Here is a 21,282-nt window from a genome sequence, read left to right as displayed (position 1 = left end):
ACCCCTCGAACACCTTTTTTCTATTGGGCTAATCTTTAGTACTCAAAAGATCCAAGGTGTTACATATAGATTATAAATATTTTTAAAAATGATTATGAAACATTCAAAACAAGGGATTTTTTTTTAATGATAGTTTGAAACAAGGGTTATCTATAAATATTCTAAAAATCATTATGACACATTCAAAACAAGGGTTGATCTCAAATCATAAATTGTAACCATGACTCCTAAATTAGAATTCTTGAAAAGGAAGGGAAGGATTTTTATTTTTATTTTTATTATTTATGATTGGCATATGGGAAGGATTGACTATATGTTCTATAACTTGTAATATGGGGTTATTTTAAATTTAGTGATACTGGTAGTATCAATTATGATATGTTTTTATATTATATTATATTATATAAATAAATATATATATATATATATATTATACAGTTTAATACGAGCCATTTTTAAGAAATTAAATTAAATTTACTAAGATGACAACATTGATCTAAATTTAAGAAGAGCTTTTTAAAAATATATAAATAAAAAATAAATAGGTAATGTTGATATCAAGATAAATCTTAATAAGAAATGGTCCGCGGTAATAGTGGTTGTTGTCCAATCAATACATGTTATGAGCAAAATAAAACACAAAAGTAGTGAATTTACATGTTCATGGGTAAAGATACATGTTGAAGGCTCGAATGGCAATCTTTCTCACATGCTTGAAGGTTTCTTCTAATTAACGTTTGAAAGGGAAGGAGAATCAACAGAGATATAGTCAAATTTAAGGGCATTTGCTTCAGTAATAGAATAGTCTACCATGGATTAAGGTACACACTGAAGAATATATATATATATATATATATATATATTCTTACATAATTACATTCGTTGCTAATCATTGGATAATTTCTAATCTACACCTAAATTCTTGCACTTTATTCATTAAAAAAAAAAAAATTGAAGTTTAATTTTTCTTTTTAAATGTTTTTTCAAATGTTATGTTTTTATTATTTTATTTTTTAACTTTTCAAATACTCTTGATCTTACCTTTCTCACTACCATAAAGGGTAATTGAAGAGTTAAAAAATAAAAACAAAAATAATAATAATAATAATTAATAAACCATTTGCATAGAAAAGAAAATAGCAAGACAAAGATGAAGCCTGCTCAGATGAGCAAGAGCAACAAGGATAGCATGGTAAAACAAAGATTCATCCCAAACCTGGACTTAAACAAAGAATGGGGGCCCAACGAGCAACTCAACCATATCCAAATGGCTGCGTTGTCCCATCGATGCCTCTATCAATGCAGACTTGCCGACTTGCAGTTAACAAAATGGAAATCAAAATTCATTGTCAAATTTACTTATTTATTTTGTTATAAAATAAGGAAAATATAAAGACAAGATAAGCAAATATTAGAGCAAAATTATATCTGAATTGCTTATTTTCTTTCGTGGTTATTCACCGCATGCAACCATTTTATTTTTAAAATCATTATATCTAATTAAATGAAATAATATTATTCCAAATATATTTTAGTTATCAACTATTAGTATAGATTTATAGAAGAAGGGGGTACAAAGTTTTAGTTGTAGTGTTTACTTTTTATAGGAAAATCAATAATTTAATCAAGACAGTCTAGTAGCTTGTAGATGGAGAAATATGCCTTGGTGGTTTGTTTGATCACTGTTATTAGTGTTATATATTTAATAATGAGATTTGAACCTTGAATGTCTTTGCTTTGCTTGAATGTCTTTGCTTTGCTGGAAACACTAGATGAGCTACTTGGCTATTAATAGCTAATACACATGCTATTTCAATTTCTAAAGCATTAAGCTGAACCCCACAAAGAAGGCAACCCACACACACCAACACATGGCGCCACAACACAAACCGAAAATTGCGATATACGAAGGGGAACCAGAAAACTTCACTTCTTCCTCTCTCGTGTTCCATAGTAAAGGGATAATGGTCACTAAATACAAGGCTTAAAATGACATATTGAGGGTTCCACAGTAAACACACTGTGACCAAATTACAAAAATATGAGAGGAAACTAACCACCTAAGATCACTTCACATCAAGTTTGCTCCAAGCCCTGCACAACATATAGCCATCAGTCAACAATTGATTAATATAAGTTATAACTGAAAAGACCTACTACGCAAAAATTAGTATTACCTGAAAACATGAGGGATCAATCCACTACAAATCATGGAGTTGTTTATAGTCAAACAAAAACCCGACCATGGAATTTCTACAATCGCTACTCATAACCAGCATCTACTCGATCATTGCCACTTTGCCGTCCATAAAAGTTCCCCCCACCACGCCTTGAATGACTCGGACCTCTCTCCCTGAACCTCGGACCTGCATTATGAGTTCCATCTTTAGGTCCTTCAGCATTGTTGGACTTGTTATTGTTATATGGGCCCACTGGCTGGTACTCGTAATGTGAATTGTGCCTCTGCCTTTCCCAGTTTACAGGTTGGTTGTTATGTTTGCTATCTTGCCCAGATGAGTTCCAATCTCCACGAGATTCATTCCCTCTGCCAAAACGGTTATTGTTTTGGTTTCCACTTTTGCGGAACCCTGATGATGACCGTTGCTCATGTCTAACATCAATATTTGCAGGAGCATGTTCAACTGGGCTAACGTGAACTTGATTCGGGGATTGGGTTCGTCCCTTTAGCGAACCTACTTTTCTACCTCTTTTAGCCTCTTGACGCCCTACATTTAATGCTTCTTCTCCAGTGCTTTTTTTAGAGGGAGACTCATCATGGTAAGGCTGGCGTACAACTTCACCTGACTTCTTGTCATGTTGTGCTGCCAGAGGTACTTCACCCTGGGGAGTATACTCCTTTTTGTTTGTCCAAGCAACTTCACCATCAACACTTTGACCACCATTGGTTCTGCCTCCCCGTTGGTAATTAGCTGAAGACATCTGAGATTTGGGTTGCCAATGAGCAGTTGACCGTTCCCCAAGACCTCTATTTTCTTTTGAAGTAGCAGGCAAGTCTGACTGACTCATTTCAGAGGCTGAAGAATGAGTATTTATTTTCTTGTGATCAGAATCATTATTATTCCCCATACCTTTCTGTCCCTTGAGTGGATGCCGTTTCATTCTGCCTGTTACTCCCTGATCTTTTATGACAGAAACTGCAACCGGTGGAACTGAATCAGAATTGTTGGGAATGTTCCATCCATCAGAAGCATTACTTTCTTCAGAATATTTCGGTTGCTCTTTCACTGAATTCACGTCAGGCTTCTGAGGTTGGAAATCCTCAATTGATTTTTGAACATTCCGATCAGGGTATGAAGAAGGTCCCTCCTGCATACTTTGCATGCCGACCGACTCCATTGAACCCCGTTGCCGCCACGACCCATGTGCTTTTCCCTGCTTGTTCTGTCTACCATCCCCATTCCTGGACTCCAAGGGAAGCCCAACTTTTCCACTAGCTGAACTAGCAGGTTGACTAAATTCCGTGAATTGAGAACTAGAATCTGCTTTCCCCACAGTCTCATCTGATGTATTCTGATTGATTGAAGATGCCACTGGTTGTTGAATGCATCCTTGCTGAGCCATTTCCTTTGCTACAGGCTTTGGTATGTATCTCTCCATTTCTGCCCTCTTTTTGGGATTGCTCTGGACTTGATGATCACTCTTGACGGATGAAATACTGGACTCAACTACATTTTTATGACTGGCTTCATCAGTGTCAGCTTTATTCTGTGGCCGCACCGGTGCCCAAATAACATCACTCTGGATTCTCTCTGCGGATCTATTAACATGTGGATTTCTTGGTGTCCTGCGAGACTGCTGAGATTTCCCCTGGCTATTCACTCTACCATGATCTTCGCTGGGTAAAGATAAGCGCTGATCTGGTAACTGATTTGCATCTTTGGAAATAATTACCGACTCAATTGAATTAGGATCCAATTCAGACTCAGAAGCCTTTGGCCTACCACTTTCAACAGAAGCATTAACAAGATTTGTTTCTTTTGATTCTGATGATTGTAAAGCCACCATAGACGATGCCGACTCCGCTTTGTGCTTGTTCTTGCCACTTCTGTTATTCTTCTTTCTCTGATGAACAGACGACTCGGCCATGGCATTTGCATTCACAGGCAAGCTTGACTCACAGCTCAAAGCACTTTCATTAGCAAGTCCCCCAACTGACACTGTGACCTTACCTGCTGCATCAGGATGACTCTTCGGCGCCTCATCATTATGGGTGGAAATTGACTTCTCATCAATTTTCTTTTCTGACAGAATATTCTGCTTTTGTTTGTAGTTCATACGCTTCTGCTTTGAGGCATTACCATCATGAACATGGGGAGCATTATTAACATGAGCAACATCAGCACAATCAGCATCTCGCTGCAAGGACACCGACTGGTTTTGCACTAAAGGTTCCCTGTTAGCACTCTTAGGTTTCTCTGGAGGTAGCTCACTGGACAAAACACAGGATTGTTCCACTCTACCGGTGCTACCCTCACTAATTTGAGGAACTACATTCAATTCTTGCTTATTCTGGATAGCACCACTTAAAGCATCTTCTGACTGCTGATTTGAACCATCCATTGATTGTTTACGCTTATTCAACTCTTCCAATTTTGCATGAGCCTTGGCCATTTGCCTTCTTGTCCGTTCTTCCTCCTCCTCCTTTAGTTGTTTGGCGCGTTGCTCAAGTTCTCTCAACTTAGGACGCTGATGAAGTATACCAGTATCATAAGACTCAAAAGCATAAAAGCTAGAAGGAACATAAAACAAGATATCTTACCTGTGCTTGATAATCACTTGGATCAGAAACAGGAGCAGCAGATTCTCTCTCATCCCTTGCTACAGGATATGGTCCAGACTTTGCAGAAGCCTCAACAGAGGTATGGTGGTCGTGCACATGAACGTCAGAATGTGAAGCTAATACAACACTTGGAGAGTCTACCACTGGAGATTTTTTCCGCCACCCATCAACCTCTTGGCTATTGAGTGCTCCTCTTCCACGATTACCACCTCTGCCTTGCACACCATGTGTAGATCTCCTGTGAATCTGCAAATCAGTATTTTACGAACACAGAAATAACTACTACATTGTTAGTGAAAGCCTACAAAGTACAGAACAGGAAAAAAAGAAAAAAGAAACCTGGAGATGGTTGTTCCACTGACTACTGTAGATTCAAGACTCTTATCTCCAGCAGAAAATCCCATTTCACGGGAGGCAGAATTTGTCATTCCAGTGGTGTGGGTTCTCTCAGTATACACAAAACCACTACCACCTTCATTTGTAGAATGGTTAGCCTTGGCATTCTGAACCTGAAATTTATCCTTTCGCTCCTCCAAACTGGAAACAGATGTAATATCATGCCGTCCATCAGAAGCCCGGGCTTTTGCATTTAATCCCTCAATTTTTTGAATCAGAGAGGAATCTTTTGGAACAGCTGAAACAGGACCTTGAACTTCTTGTAAACCAGGGGATGTGTGTTCCAAATGTGTCACCGAAATGTCATCCAATACCCTCATATTTCCCACACTTTCAGGAGACTTTACTTTTACAGGGACAGAAGAATAAGATCGTTGGTTGTCATAAGTCTGACTCGAAACTTCTTGACTGGTTTCTGTTCTTCTTAAAGCCATCTCCTCATCATTTCTGTAATCTGACCTCCGGTCATTTTCCAATGAAGAAATTCCTGGTTGGTCCCCCTTCTCAACATATGCAGCATTTGTTGCAACTGTACCCTCCCATTTTTTCTCTTCATTCTTTCCCTCCCAACAATTCTGCTGCTTCAGAAGAACTTTGTATGGTCCTCGAGTATCATGATGATGACCAGATTCCACATGTTCTGCAGCCGATGTTTTGCCAGTAGAACCATAGCCACCAGATCTTCCCTGAGAATTGCCAGGCTCAGGAACATTTTGGCTTGGGTACCTGTTATAAACATGGGGGCCAGCTGCTATTCCCATAAATGGAACATCTCGTTCATTGGATGCATGGTAACCCATCGGTGGACCATAATAGCCTTCATACGCAACTGGACCAGGGAAAAAGCCAGGCCTCATTGGCATACCTGGGCGAATGTAAGCATCGGGCATATGAGGTCTATACATATCTCCATTTTTAGGATGGTGTCCTCTTGGTGCGCCTCCTGGTGGGGGACCTGGCTGTGGATTGGCAAGAGCAGTAGGTGGGATTTGATGACGATAATAAAATGGTTCCATGGGAAAGCCACCAGGAGCAACGGGAGCTCCATATGGAGGACCTCCTGGAGGTCGGAACCAACCTGGAGGGTTAGTTACTGGAGGACCATGCCAAGCTTCATAATGTTGAGGAGGAATACTAGGATTAGGGTATGGCTGGGGATCGCCCTGCCACCTCTCTGCGCCGGTTGTGACTCCCTCATCACCATATGCGGGGAGATCTCTTACCCAAGAATTTGCAGTACTGCTTTTCACATTTGCATTTACAGAAACATCACCTGAAATAAGAGAATACCTTTTTCGAATGAGACAATGCTACACCTTAAAACAGAAATTGGCACAAGGAACAGGAACCCAGCATCTTCATTAAAAGCATGGGAATTGACTGCATGTACACAAACCAACTATAGAAGCCCCGCTCCTCTCTTTGGGAAGTGCTATTCCATCGGAAGATGAGCCTGGGCGCCTGTGAGAACCATGGTCTGTAATTCACAGTTGATCAAGCAATCAGAGAATTGCATAGAATATCCCACTAAAACACTTGAACCACCATGATAAACCTCTTCTTTCATAAATCTAACAAACAGTGCAAAAGTAAAGAAACCACGCATAACCAAAATGACTAAAATTGCTCCATAAAATTTAGTTCAATGCAGTTAGATTCTTCATTCTTCAAAGCTTTATAAAAGAGACAATAGGCATGACATCAGCTTCAATCCTTCCGGTAAGTGACTATTTTTAAAGTTAAAGAATAACAATCAAGAAATGAAGTACATAACAATGACAGCAAATGGGGTAAACCATCAAATTAACCCTTAACTCTGATGATAGTAACTAACAAACATAAACATGACACTAAAAAAATATTAAGGAGGCAAATGAAAATAAACATAACCTTGTGACTCGGTATTCTTACCAGAAATATCCTTCTCCGAACCAAGTGTTGGAAAATCTCCAGAAGTCAGAGAAAACGCATCCTTCTTGGGTGCCATTACTCCCTGCAGGTACAGCAGTGGATAACTAATATAGATCAGGCCATACAACTGACACAAGAGAGAGAACAAATATAAACTGCTTAAACAAAATAAGAATAGCCAAGGGTGGGATTTCATAGAGTTGAGTATACGGTATAAAACTCAACCCAAAAACCAATCCCAACCATAATGTGTAAGACTATAATTCCACATAATTGTTTCCCCTCAACCTACTGCAACTACAAATGGCGACAAAGTAAGAGACACTAAGAGGGGACAGATTCTAAATGAACAAAGGAAAGATACATTACAGACAAAAAATAGGGATACCACAAAAATTGTAATTTAACTCAAGATATCCTTGACACTCTTCCAATAAGCGTGAATCATGATATGGTTATTGATATCACTAAAACAAAAACAAAAACAAAAAAAAATGAAGGCCAAGAATACAATTTCTCTGTTAGAAGCACCAGGAGAGGCTAGTTAACCTACAAGGCTCTTTGCAATGAAGACCAAGAATACATTTCCATTGAAGATTTCGGTATAATCAAGCAAGAAACCGAAATGCTTCCAATATATTCCTCAGATTCTTCTTTGAATCTAACAAAGAGTAGTCATTGCATGAATGATATTCTAGATTTTTTATCCTTTTTCTAGCAAGTACAACTCACTCACCCGTATGGAATTGAACCCATGAATTATCCGTCCACCCCTAATTAAGGGAGGAGATGCCTTCTAGTCCAAAGACCACAGCTTCCACACCCCCCCCCCCCCAAAAACAATTTTTTAATTCCTTTTATTCTTTCATTTGGATTAATAATAAAAATCTGCTTAAAAGAAAAGCGTAAAAGTGGAGCAACCCTAGTACACAAGAAGTATAAAAAGGAAGAGCCTCTTTTAATTCCTCTATAGTTTTGTCGGAATTTACTAGATAATTAATAAATACATACAGTACATGATGCTCCATATTATGATCAGTTGACACATAGTTTATCACTCTTAACTACAAAATACTGTCTGGGTTTTCTTTTTTAATGTTTATTTTGTAGTATGCATAAAATTGAAGGCAATGAATTATTCAATACAATATTAACTAAATACTGAAAGTACAGAAAAGGCGCTGCCCACCAATCACAGAACTTTCAGTGAAACTATGTTTCATAAAACGGCCCTAAAACCCAAAAAAAAAAAATTTATTGCATTTCAGTCCTGCATATAGTTTGCTTAAACAGTTCTTTTTATAGAAATACAGTATCAGTAAATGGTGTAAAAAAAGGATTTATGTACACATCCAGCCCACATAACATGCTAACTATAACATCCATAACATATTTTGCACAACTTTAATGAAGAAACAATATATTGTTACTGCAGCATATCCTTCAGTAAGAAAACTGAGCAGAAAACTTCTTAATTTGTAAGTATTGTTAAAATGCAAAGAATCAAACAATGAGCTTACAATCAGAAATATACCAGTTTCTCTGCAGTCCCAGCAGCACTCCATGGCCCTGGATTTTCAGATGATTGTTCTGCAAACCGGGATAACTGTGAGCTACCAGGTCTTGTTTCTGCACTGCGAGGACGCAATGATGTTAGTGACGTCTGACTAGATGTCAACGCACCAGAAGCTGATGATGGCCTAGAGTTTGGACCCCATGCATTAGCAGTAGGTTCGTGAGCTCTATCACTACCAGCAGTTGACGGTCGTGTGCTGCTGCCACCAGATGAAGGACGGCCACTTAAATGACTTGGTGAACTAGTACCACCATCAGCTCTCGGAGACAGTGCTGAAGAACCCCACGCATTTGATGTGGAAGAAGATGATTTACTGCCCCAGCTAAGGGTGCCCCTGACAAGTGTAAACATATATACTCAAGCACTGCTTTGGCATTCATAATCAGGACATATAGTGACAGCATTATAATACTATATGGATACACAAACAAATCATAATACTCACACACACACACAAAGAGATCAGATACCCTACACTGAGGAATGTGGTACTTACTTAGGAACAATTTCCACACTTGGGTCCAAGCCATGATTTTCTAACCTTAAAACAACAGAGAGATGATGTAAAATCTTAGGGGGCCAAAAACAATTCATGTCTGTAAAGTGAACCATAAAGAATTCAGCAGGAACCAAATACCTTTGACTTGGTAAGTTTATGGGTTTTGGAACCGTGACTTTCCCTAAAACAGTCATGCCACTTCTTCTGGCAGAGGCAGAAGAAGCCCCCCACCTGCATGAATTATGGCACCGTTATATGACAATGTGAGGATGTGTGTCAATTACAGCACAAAAGAATCTGAGAACCAGATTAACCAACAGTATCCTCCAGCACAAACTCAAAAAGGATTAAAAAAAACAATTTTCACCAAAATCGTGGAGAAGAATAAACAACCAGTAAATTAACAATAAATAAAAAATAGTAACACGCAATAATAAAGACTGACAAGTGACAACATCACAGTTCAAATTTAAACTAAATAATCCAATGCATTATCCTAACTGGATATTTACATGCATAAAGAAGGGAAGGGGAATGCAGGGGAACAAAAACTAAAGCTGAAACCATTGACATGCAGTTACTGGAGATTAAAATAATAATAAATAAATAAAAAGACTAAACAATTTAATGCACAATAGCAGAAAATTCTACTAATGATATTTCTTTAATCAGGAAAAAACATAAAAATGAACAAAAATAGATCTACTGACATGAGATGGATATGCTACCACACTCTCAGTTATCCACATCTCTTTCTAATCACATCCCTCATGGTACTCGATTATTTTCATGTGACTAATTCTTTTTATTTTATAGGTAAAAAAAAATAACCAACCCAAGTACATTAGGGATGTACTGTGGGGGCAAAAATCAAGAAAAAAAATTACAATGATCAAGTAAAACAGGAAGGAAAAAACAAGAAAAATGCAACAAAGCCACACTCCATACAAGGAGAGTAGTAGACTCAAACATTTGGATACCATAGGGTGACCAGAAAAAATCATAAACTCAGGAGATGTCAATGAAACTACATCAGACCATAGGGGGTGTAGATATATTTATGTAATTTTTTCAACTACATCAAAAACCATAGGAAGTTGGCAAATTTTTATTGCCTATTAATTACAGTCTCTCCTATTAGCACAACTCTGGTCAATGAATATTCATGGGATATCCCCATTTTTTTTTCAGCGGACAACCCCGCATACCCATCCATGCTATATAAGTGAAACTACAGCATAAATTCCCCTCCTTTTCATTCTTTTTTGCTTTTGATGAAAGGAATTAAAGACAATACATCTATAGATTTTTTATTATGAACACTTTATAACTTAACTCACCCCCTAAATATTTGACACTACACTCTCAATCCATCCATAAATGCTAATAGAAATGCTTAAAGTTTTGGGTTCTAAAAATATTGAAAATGCTTTACTACTTGCTATTAGTCTACTGGTATACAAAGTCTGAGCTGCAATTTTTTTCATGAACTAAGAAAATAGATATCTTGTTCAAAATTTTCATAACTAACATTAAAGTGCCTCACAGAAGATGCTTCTTATGCATCACATGGGCCGTAATTTAACTCTCAGGCTTCCAAATAAAGCATGCAGCCCCAAATTTGGCACCACTTGCTGTGAGTATGTGCAAATCGAGAAAATAAGAGTGAGTGACAGTTTAGATAACTATAAAAGAGAAGCATTCAAGATTTTTAAGCAACAACGACCATGGCAACCAGGAAGATACTAGAGGAAGTTAAAGGGAAATGAAAACATTATACCTTCTCTCTCCACTCAGCAAACTCGATGTCATAGTCTGACTGTCCTTGCACGATCATTCAAACAATTTGAGGCAGCCTGGGAAAAGAAGGAAAAAGCATTTTGATCAATTCAAGATGTTGTAGTAATGGATGTGAATTTCAAAACATACATAGCAATTACAAGATTATGTATAAACATCTTTATCCATTCAAATATTACAAAACAATTTTTTTATAACATTCAAAAAACTTTTCTAGTAGTAATGTGTCGATTATGGGGGCTTCAAATGATAGCCCATGGTAATGGCATCTTTCATGGTACCTCATGTCTATGGTTCAAACCTCCCCTCCCCTCTCCCCCACTATCTACCAATCAAAAAAAAACAGAAGAAGTAATGTGCCCAAGTACAGTATCCATCTGAATAGCAATTTTTTTTTCTACTAGCAATAATTGTTTCTACTTGATGGCTCTGAAGCAAACCCAAGAGTGTCCAACGCAGTTTTCACAAGCTTGTGGAGCCACCTCCCAGTCACGGATGTTAGTTTCCACAGCTAGATGCCAACTGAGACAGTCAATGCCAGGATAGTGGTGGCCGCCAATTTGGTGGGGGATTCCTTGGCATGTTGATATAATGCTGGCAAGGAAGAACAATGATAAAACTTTCACAGTTATTTGTAAGGGAAAGAGCTAGGGCACTTTGTGCAAGTTGACAGACTTCATTGCTTGGTGCCTCTATTTATAGGCTCTAACTCTGCAAAGCAGCCTTAGTTAGGGATGTAATCTACTCAAACACCACCAGTCCAGTAAAAGATCATTTCAATTGAAAATTCATACACTTGCATGATCACACCATCATTAAAAATTTTACTTGGCTTTTGTTAACAGGTTAAGAAGGAATCTATTTGTTTCTACTACCAATAATTGTTTCTACTTGATGGCTCTGATGCAAACCCAAGAGAGAGAGAGAGAGATGAATCCACTAAGTAGGAGAAACATATCTAACAAAAAGCAATCAAATGGTTAGCTTAACCACCCTCCCCCATTGTAAATATTGTTAAAGTTAGTTGAGCCACATGTATGTGTAAAACATAAAATGACTTTGGTCGAAACCATAGAACTTTTATATATATATGCCAAGAGCCGTGTAATTCAACCGGCACTTCCTAATATTTCCAGTAGACATCTAGGGTTCCTCTTACCCCTAATTATCAATACATATATGAAGGGGGAGTACATATCAGTGCCAGACTTCCAATATTAGAAATTTGCAATGTCCTTTAGCCAAATTAATACATTAGCATAATCCATATCTGCCAATGAAAGGAGATCTCATATTCTCATCTTCTAAAGATTTGGTCTAGGGGTATGCATGGCACGGGACGGAGGTTTTATGAATTCTTTATATGGGGGATGACGGGCTCAATGTTTTCTTCAATTGAGGTGTTCCTAGATTTTATGGACTACCTAGGCTCTAGCTAATTGTTTTTTTTCCCCTCTTTAGGATTCTTGAATACAACTTGTGTACTAGATTGTCATTTTTTTAATAAATTTATTTACATATAAAATAAAAATAAAAATTCCCATCACATCCCAACCCCTCACATGTGTAGAAACCAACCCAACCCACATGGAACAGGTTGGGTTGGGTCAATGGATTGTGCTTAAAAATTCCATGGCTTATAAAAATTTATACTTCCATAGACTATTTAAGCATTTGTTTTGATAAATTTTTACAATTCACATAATATGCCTAAATCATATTCCAAACTCATCAAAACTAATTCTTAATATATTAAAATAAATCAAACTAAAAAACTAAAATAACCATAATCAAATGGGTTGGAAAACTTATCAACCTGAACCCAACCAAACTCAAGGCTCAAAATAAAATTCCAACCCAACCAAGACATCGAGTTGGGTTAGACTGGTTTTGTCAAGTTAGTGGTTTGGCCCGCTTCAGCTTCATGCCTTAAAGCACTGGCCCCATCATCAATCAGTGACTTCTATTTTGTTAGGATGCAGACACGGTCAAATATCTTGTATAACTAGTTTCAAGGATAGTAACAGTAGAGACTGCAGTTGGCAGCCTAAAATGTTGAGCCCCAACCTATAGATCACAAGGAAGGTAGTAGCTAAAATTGCAATAATGCAGCCTTTTTTTCTTTATCAGCTATAGAGCAGTTTCATTTTTGGGGGGCTTCAACTTGTACTGCATCTCATGGGACTCAAAGGTAAACCACATCCTTTTTTCTCTCAATTATTCTCCTAAACAGAGTATTATAAAATTGGAATCCCATACGAACTAGATTTCTACTGTTTACCACACCTACACTTCTTTTTTGACCAAAGTCCATCCCTTCAGTAGTAATGTTCCTTCAAAATAGGAAATCTTCAAACAACAATAGAAAACATTGTTGCAAAAACCATTTCTGCCCATACTCTTAACTACTTGTTAAACCTGATTTCCTCCCATGATGCCAACAGTTACAAAGTTCAATAAATTCTCTTTAGAATTCACTTCTTTCAGCCACTGGTCCGCTTTCTTAAAAATTTCCACTTGCTAGATGGCCTGTTCTGCTGTGCTAAAAACAATACACATAGTTCTAAGTATCATATTATATGTCACCAAGACAACATATTGTATCGTAATAATCACAAGAGCCAGCTACAATAGGATTCAAAAACAACTACTATCATGTATTTAACTCAACTAATAATTCCAATTAAATTGGGATTGCCTCTTATAAAAAAAAGAAGATTCGATGACGAGATGTATCAAAACTCATCTCAATTCCCAACTAATTACAAAAGCATTCCCAAAATTCCATTCAACAGATCAACTAAAAGAGCAACCTAATTTCTTTTCTCAGTTCCTATGAATTATGTTCTGTTTCATTAAACCAGTTCTGCTAGGCACATGAGTACATTATCAGCTTCTCCATTCACACATCAACAACAACACTCTGGACTCCTATTTGCCCTCTCCTTCCAACATCCTTTTTGCTCAACACAGCTCAACAAATCCATTGCCTCAAGTATGCTGGGCTGGTTACGAAGCCCTTCATATCACGATTCCACATTATACAGGAACAAAATTTCTTTTAAAAGTCTGCCCAACAAAAGCTCCTTCTTGTCTTCCCCATTTCATTACACAATAATTGAACCTAAATCATAGCAACTATTCATACTAGTCTACATTTAGAGTTCCTTTTTTTGCCAAGAAAGTATTACAAGCAAATTTTTTAAAGAAATACCAAAGAGGTGCTAAATATTATTTCTTCTTAAGGCTAAGAGAAACTTTTAAATTACAAGTCTATATTGCACATTGCCTAACAATTCTACCCTACATCCAACCTCTTCTAAATCTCTTAACAACCACATTCAACCTTGCACAACAAATCATTACTTCCTACATTTGTATCAATCACCTCTCCCAGACTCAACAGACGTAAGAGCGCCTCATGCTCTGGATAAGACATTATTATAACTAGTGATCTTGAACCCATAAACTCAAGCTTCACCCACCTCGTTATATCGGTTCAAAGTAACATTTGAGCTAGACCTTATTGGGTTCCTACAATTGTATTACAAAGCTTCCTATAAAAATATGGGATTATTAAGAGACATTTATCGAAACCCATTTTACAGTATTGATCACTATAACCACCCTTTCAATCTAATAACAATAACTTAAAATAAAACTGATCCACAAAGTGCAAACCCACATAAACAGAAACATTTAAACCAATTACAAATAATGAAACAACGACAAAACAATTCAATTCCAAAGCAAATACAAAACATTTCAAACATAATATAAAAAATTTTAAAAACCAAAAAACCCCAAATGCTCCGTTTGGTTGCCGAGAAACCACAAGGAAAAAGATAAATAAATAAAACAAGCATTTGGCACATAGTTTATCTTGTCCTCTAAATCCATTTATCAATTTTTTTTTCCCTTTTGCGCTATTTCAAATTTTTTTATATCTTCCGCTTCGATTTCTTGTGTGAACGAAATAGCGAAAACTTGAAAAATAACAATAATAAAATAGTTTCCGAGGAAATTTAGACTTGCCTGAAAAAGCTAGGTTCAGAAAGGATTCGTGGAAACCCTAAAGAGAAACGAAAAAAAAATCCGAGAAAGTATGAAACACAGAGAAAAAGAGAGAAAAGTGATGAGAAATCAGAACCTACGCGAGTGTATGAAGATCGCGACGAAGGTTCGGAGAGAGAGAGAGATCTGAGAGAGTTGAAGGAGAAGGATTTGAGTGCGGTGAGGGTTTTTTTTCAGATCGGAGAAGAAGAAGAAGAAGAAGAAGAAGAAGAGAGAGAGAGAGAGAGAGAGAGAGAGCTGAGGAGTTAAAGAGGATTTTTGGAGTTGGCCCTGTGCAGATTATTAATGTGCACACACAACCCTTTTATTTTTTCTCACACACAAATTGAAATTACACATTAATATACATGTAGAATTGTAGTTGTAGATTAATTATTATTATCATTATTATTATTTTAATTTATTTTTAGTTTTGGGGGATTTTTACCTTCTGTAAAAAAAAAAAAAAAAAAAAAAAAAGCAAAATTTGTGATTTTCGCTTTATAAAGATAAAGTTTTTTTTTTAATTTTTTTTTTAAATGGTGTTATGGGTAATCTATATATAGAAAAAGAAAGATGTTCCCATCAAAAAAAGAGAAAGAAAAAGAAAGATGTTACACCAATCGTTATTCAAAAAAAAAAAAAGTATGAGACCCTATTGGAGTCTGAGGTAAAATCTAGGGTGTTAATTCGAGTTATCATATCGGGATCGTGTTATGTCGAAGTATGAGTATTTGACTAAATGCCTTAACCTGAACCCGATCCATGTAATAATCATGTTATGGCACTTCAACCCTAATTCAACTTGTTAATGAAGTGGATTGACATGACCCGATCCACTTAATACACTTAGGGTCCGTTTGGATTGAGCTTATTGTTGCTGAAACTGAAAATTGAAAACTGAAAACTGAAAACACTGTAGCAAAATAATTTTTAAATGTGTAAATAGTGTCGTGGGACCCATGAATAGTACATGAACAGTGCGTAAACAGTGCGTGAATAGTATTTTTTGTCCCCTGCACAGTGCTTTTACTGTTCACGTGCAAAAAAAAAAAAAAAAAAAAAAGTTAGGAAAACGTAGAGCTGAAACGCAAGTTTCAGCTCTACCCAAACGGGCACTTAATAAACAGATCGTGTTGAGTTGACACGAATGTGACACAACCCATTTTAACCCGCTTAATATTAAATATAACATCTATAAAGAAACAAATTCTTTACATCCTGAAAATAATGCATACACTTTTAGTCTTCAACCTACATTCAAAATAATATAGTTCAAAAAAAATTAGCATCCATCTAAAAATAAGTTTTTTACACTCCAAGAGAAGTGCATATACTTCAACCTAAATTCAAAATAACATAGTTCAACAAAAATATAACACTCATAGAACTCATTAAATGCTAAGTATCAATATTGAAAGAGTTTGTTCAAACAATAGATTATGACTAAGGTTTATAAAGTTTCAATTTACAATTATATCACTTGTAAGTTTTTGTAATTAGTCACTTTTCTTTTTAAATTAAAAATACATGTTGGATATAAAAAGTATTTGATAGATTTAAAATAAAATGAATATTTATTTGTTATAAGTTTTAGGTTTTAAGTAAAATTTATTTATTTACTGCAAATTTAAAGGTCTCAAACTGCAGACAATAGTTACAAGTTTTAGGGCTTAAGTAAATTTTTTAGTATATATGTATATATGGCAAAAAAAAAAGTGAAAGTTTTAGGGTTAAGCAAATAGATTCTAAAATTTTTAATGTAAAACTTATGTACAATTAGTTTAGGTTCTAAAAAAATGGATTCTAATTAGCTCAACTGAAAAGGTAATTTGTCGACAAATAAAATATATGGGGGTTTGATCTCCGCTTATACCAAAAATTCAATTAATGTCTTGGTCTAATATAAAAACAATAATCAGAAGCAGGTGTCATTAGAGTCTGAGGTAAATCTAAAGGAATTGCAAAAAATAGGTTCAAATTTTAGGGCTTAAGTAAAAATTTTAGTAGGGGATGAAGCTTGTGTTCAATGCCTTTTTGTACTGGACACAATACAATTCGAACATGTGTTTACATTTTAGCTTATCCATTGCAAAAAAATACTAGATACAAGCCGTATTAGCAAACAACAATTGAAAGTTTTAGGGTTAGGTAAATAAATTATAAAAATTTTAAGATAAAACTTATTTAAAATTAGTTTAGGTTCTAAAAAAATGGGTTCCAATTAGCCCAAAAAAAGTCGCTTGTCGTTGAATTAAAATATATGAGAGTTAATTTTTGTTTATACCTGTGGGGCCCAACAATTCGTGGACCAGGCCCATTTGCCCTTAGAGAGTCCGAAGGCCCAATCCGAGGAGAGCTGTGGCCTAAGCTCTACAACTCAGAGCACAAAAGAATTTTGGGAGGCAGCCGAGGACAGTGTAGTCCTCGGCAGATCCATAGTCCCACCAGAACAAAGGGGTGAAACTGGTATAGGGACGAAATTCGTAAGGAGATCCAAGATACCTTGGGGAGGTTATCCTTACTACCCTTCCAGATAAGACCCAGCGCCTGACAGAGCCGTACTCTGCAGCTTTATCAAACCATCCCCAACAATTCCGGGATGGGACTGATGGGACAAATGTCAGTGTTTGTAAAAACTGACCCTACACGTGGACGAAGGATAGCGAATGCAAGCTAGTATAAAATAAAGAAGTAAGTAAATCACGAGGGGGGAGCCCAGCCCCAAAGAAGAAAGAAAGACTACGTGGGGAAACATCTCAACCAGACTGGACTTCACGGAAGAAATCTCGCCGTTGGGTAACCGGGATAAGATCTCAAAAGGTCCTCGGATCAGCTCCGAGGAGCTCCATCCCACGGGGTACGACGCCTTAGAGCTTCCTCTAAAGCCATGACCGGGCATCGCCACTTGGCCAGCGGCTAGCTTTTCAAGCCCACTCTCTACAAATCATATTGTGAGGGACCTTTATTGCGTGAGCCCAAAAATGTTAGTGGGCCGCAAAGGAATCGTGTCCTTACAATACCAAAAATCAAGTTGGTGTCTTGATCTAATGATAAAAAAACAATTATCAAAAACATACGTCATGTTGAAATTATCACTAAAAAAAAGGCTTTTAATTACATTCAATCATGTGATTATATTGATTAATGTATATACATGGTTTAATTTATTGGCAAACCTAACATAAAAACATTTTAACAACTCTATCTAAATTTTTTATAGGGTAAAATATTTTTTTTAAGTTTACCAATTAAATTCAAATCGTATGGCCATTCAATCAATACACTATATAAGGAATGTTTTTTTTTTTTTCAAATATTTATAATAAAATTAATTAAAAAGTACCTAGAAAATTGTACATATATTAATTTTCAAAGCATGTTTAGCATTGTTCGGAAGTACGAGGCACTACCGCACAGCCACAATGGCAAAGTTGCAGTATGCTGGGCCTTTGTTTACTGATTAAAATAACGAGAGAGAGAGAGAGATATGTATGAATGATACAGTAGTTGTACTTATAATGGAGGATAAAATATCTCTTTCTAGTTTCTACGGCAAATCTCGGCTTTCAATGAATCGATTAAATTAACATATAGTTTATTAATGTATAATATTTAAATAACAACGACTTATCTAATCTTTTTTTTTTTTTTTTGAGAACACGACTTATCTAATCTAATAATATATATTTTTTATAGTTTTGAGTAAACTCTAGTGGTATAATTCTGTTTTATGAGAAATTATAAGAATCATATTATGGACAAGTGATGTGGTCTATCATTTCACACAAAAATTCCACATGTTTAAAATTGTTTGTTAGAAAATTTTTTTAAACAGAAATTAATTATTAACACAGTAATTTTAAATAAGTGAAAGTTTTTTAGTGGAATTATAGACAAATGACGTGGTCCATCAGTAGACTCTATAATTTCTCCTGTTTTACCATTATTTCATCTAGATGGGCTAGCCTAGCTCAATAGTATAATGACAAGTTCATTGGATAAAAAAATTGGTCATTTTTTAGTGTTTATTCCAAGGCAGTTGCTTTAATTGGTGTCTTTTTATTATTAAATAAAAGATATGAAGCTCAATCTCTACTTACACTAAAAATTAAATAATATCTTCATTTGATAATAAAAAGTAATTATCAAAAACAGATATAATAATTAGTGAAACATAAAATAGAACATAAGATAGAAGATTTTTATTTCAAAACATTGGATACAAGCCAATCCATTGTAAAAACGTGATAGGATAACATTGTCATTGTAATTTAAGGACAAATAGAATGTTAAAATAAACAAATATGTGGATGGGTAAAACTGTAAATTGGTATTTATTGATTTAAATAGGTGATTTCACTTATCAGATATTGAATCCCAATCATGATCACATCCCTTATCCTTTAAGGATTAATAAGTTATAAACTAGTGCACAGGCGTTAAGCAAGTCAAAAAAAGTGAGTATCAAAGTCCTAGACCACGTGTCCAAGTCCTGTTGGTTCAAATGGGACCCCCTCCGCAAGAAGTAAGGTCCAAGTTTGATCTATCATTTCTAACTTTTAATGGAGCAACCAAACAAAAAAGTCCTACACTACAAAGTACAAAAACCACTGCAGCCTGCAGCAAAATACAATACAATAGTGCCAATTAGAATCTGTCCTGTCTATTCTGATCACTGATATTTGAAATGGAGGGAGACAAATCATAAAAGAGAAAGATGAAAGAATAGTAGGAGAGAAAAGTGATTGAAATATACAAAGATGAGTTAATCTTGTTTTACTCAGTTTGACTCACCCCTAAAAAATCAATTAATTGATTTCTAAGTTAAAAATCGTGATTTCAATTGCATTTTAGAGCGTGTGTAAATCAAAACGTGTAATAAACATTGGTCTACAAAAATCAAGAGATTGTGGCCACACTCTATTACACTCTCTTCAACTTTCCTTTCATCCACTTTTATCGCTAAAGATTGCCATTTGTCTATGTGGTCAGATTTTGCAAGGTCTCACCACTCTCTCTCTCTTTCCCTTTTCAAGAAAAAGGCATATTGATAACTTTCAAACTGTAGTTCAGCTTGAGTTATTGAAAAATAACTCTATTGGTTCTTTCTAATTTAACATTACAAAAGCTTAAAATGCAACTCAAGTTTGAGTTAATGAATTATTGGTAGGAAAAGAATGACGTAAATTAATATTGGATGATTTAGATGTTTCATCTTTTTATATTATGGTTTAAAATCAAGATATTAATATGAGAAGTAAGACAATGTTAGCAAAACAATGTTAAATAATATAGGGCTATGCAAACTGCAAAGACCAATCCGAACTAACTGTTCTAAGCTGGACTGATTGCCTCTAGAGGTATGTTAGAAACTCATGGATAAGACTCATCCTTAAAAACTGACTTGCAAGAAGAGAGTGCTTAAGAGCTTATAAACACATGATTAAATTTACACTTAATTAATGTAGGTCATTAAAATCATAACATGGTGCCACCTAGATCAATATCAATAGTCGATGAAAAAACCAAACCCTTCAACATGATGTCAGTAGGTGTTTTCTATATACATACGAATACCAAACTGGACGTTATTAACTATAGAAACAAACACATTTAAAATTATCAACTTTAAACCGAAGCTATTGACTGACCTTGATAAAAATTATATATGATTGCTGTAGGTACCAAGTATAAGACTTCTGGGCCTTAAATCACTTGGGCTCACAATTTATTTGTAGTGGGCTTGAGGATTTCCTACTATGGGTCGTTATCGGCAGAGAGACTCAAAACAACACTTAGTTGATACTCTCTTACTTGGCTGTTTTCTCTCAGTTTTTCTAAACCCCCTCTTCTTCCAAATTTCCTCTATTTATAGCCAAGGTTAGTGGGGAGATCATGATTACAGCCACCGTTGGTGCTACTGAAGGTCCAATATTATCTTATTAAAGTGGGTGTTTAGGTGAGAGGGCGGTGCAACATTTATGGCCTTGGAACTTGGTTCCAGCTTGATCGATTATGTTCGGCAACTTAGTTTCCCGTGCATATCATGATTTTCCCGGACACGGCTCATACGCTTGCCCGAGAAAGCTTAACCGGTCACCTCTTGGAACTCAATACCCAAAACTTGTTTTTACACTAAGGCAGTTTCAAGAAGGGCATAAGGTAACTGGACCTTTCTGCTGGGCCTGCGCCCAAAGCCGGTATGGGCTTGGGCCCGGGGCCTGTATGGGCCTGGGCCCAAGG

At 36.1% G+C, this 21,282-nt stretch overlaps 1 protein-coding gene across 6 annotated transcripts; it reads right to left on the bottom strand.

The window, feature by feature from the left end:
* Positions 1-1,880: 1,880 nt before the first annotated feature.
* Positions 1,881-15,348, bottom strand: LOC115963940 (protein MODIFIER OF SNC1 1). Of its 6 annotated transcripts, none has more exons than XM_031083187.1 (11): positions 15,019-15,348; positions 10,964-11,039; positions 9,322-9,414; positions 9,181-9,225; positions 8,643-9,018; positions 7,109-7,190; positions 6,588-6,674; positions 5,141-6,470; positions 4,781-5,039; positions 2,178-4,707; positions 1,881-2,094 (listed from the first exon to the last, which is right to left on the bottom strand). In XM_031083187.1, the coding sequence occupies exons 2-10, from the start codon at positions 10,993-10,995 to the stop codon at positions 2,263-2,265; spliced, it is 4,749 nt and encodes a 1,582-aa protein (XP_030939047.1). In that variant the 5' UTR covers positions 10,996-11,039; positions 15,019-15,348; the 3' UTR covers positions 1,881-2,094; positions 2,178-2,262. The 6 variants fall into 6 exon arrangements, with proteins under 6 accessions (XP_030939047.1, XP_030939051.1, XP_030939049.1 ...); XM_031083191.1 differs by having other exon boundaries at positions 6,594-6,674; XM_031083189.1 differs by having other exon boundaries at positions 15,134-15,348.
* Between the last annotated feature and the right edge of the window lie 5,934 nt (positions 15,349-21,282).

The sequence above is a fragment of the Quercus lobata genome, chromosome 10 (assembly GCF_001633185.2).
Source record: "Quercus lobata isolate SW786 chromosome 10, ValleyOak3.0 Primary Assembly, whole genome shotgun sequence".
NCBI lineage: Eukaryota > Viridiplantae > Streptophyta > Magnoliopsida > Fagales > Fagaceae > Quercus > Quercus lobata.
This window is presented reverse-complemented; position numbering and strand designations above follow the sequence as displayed.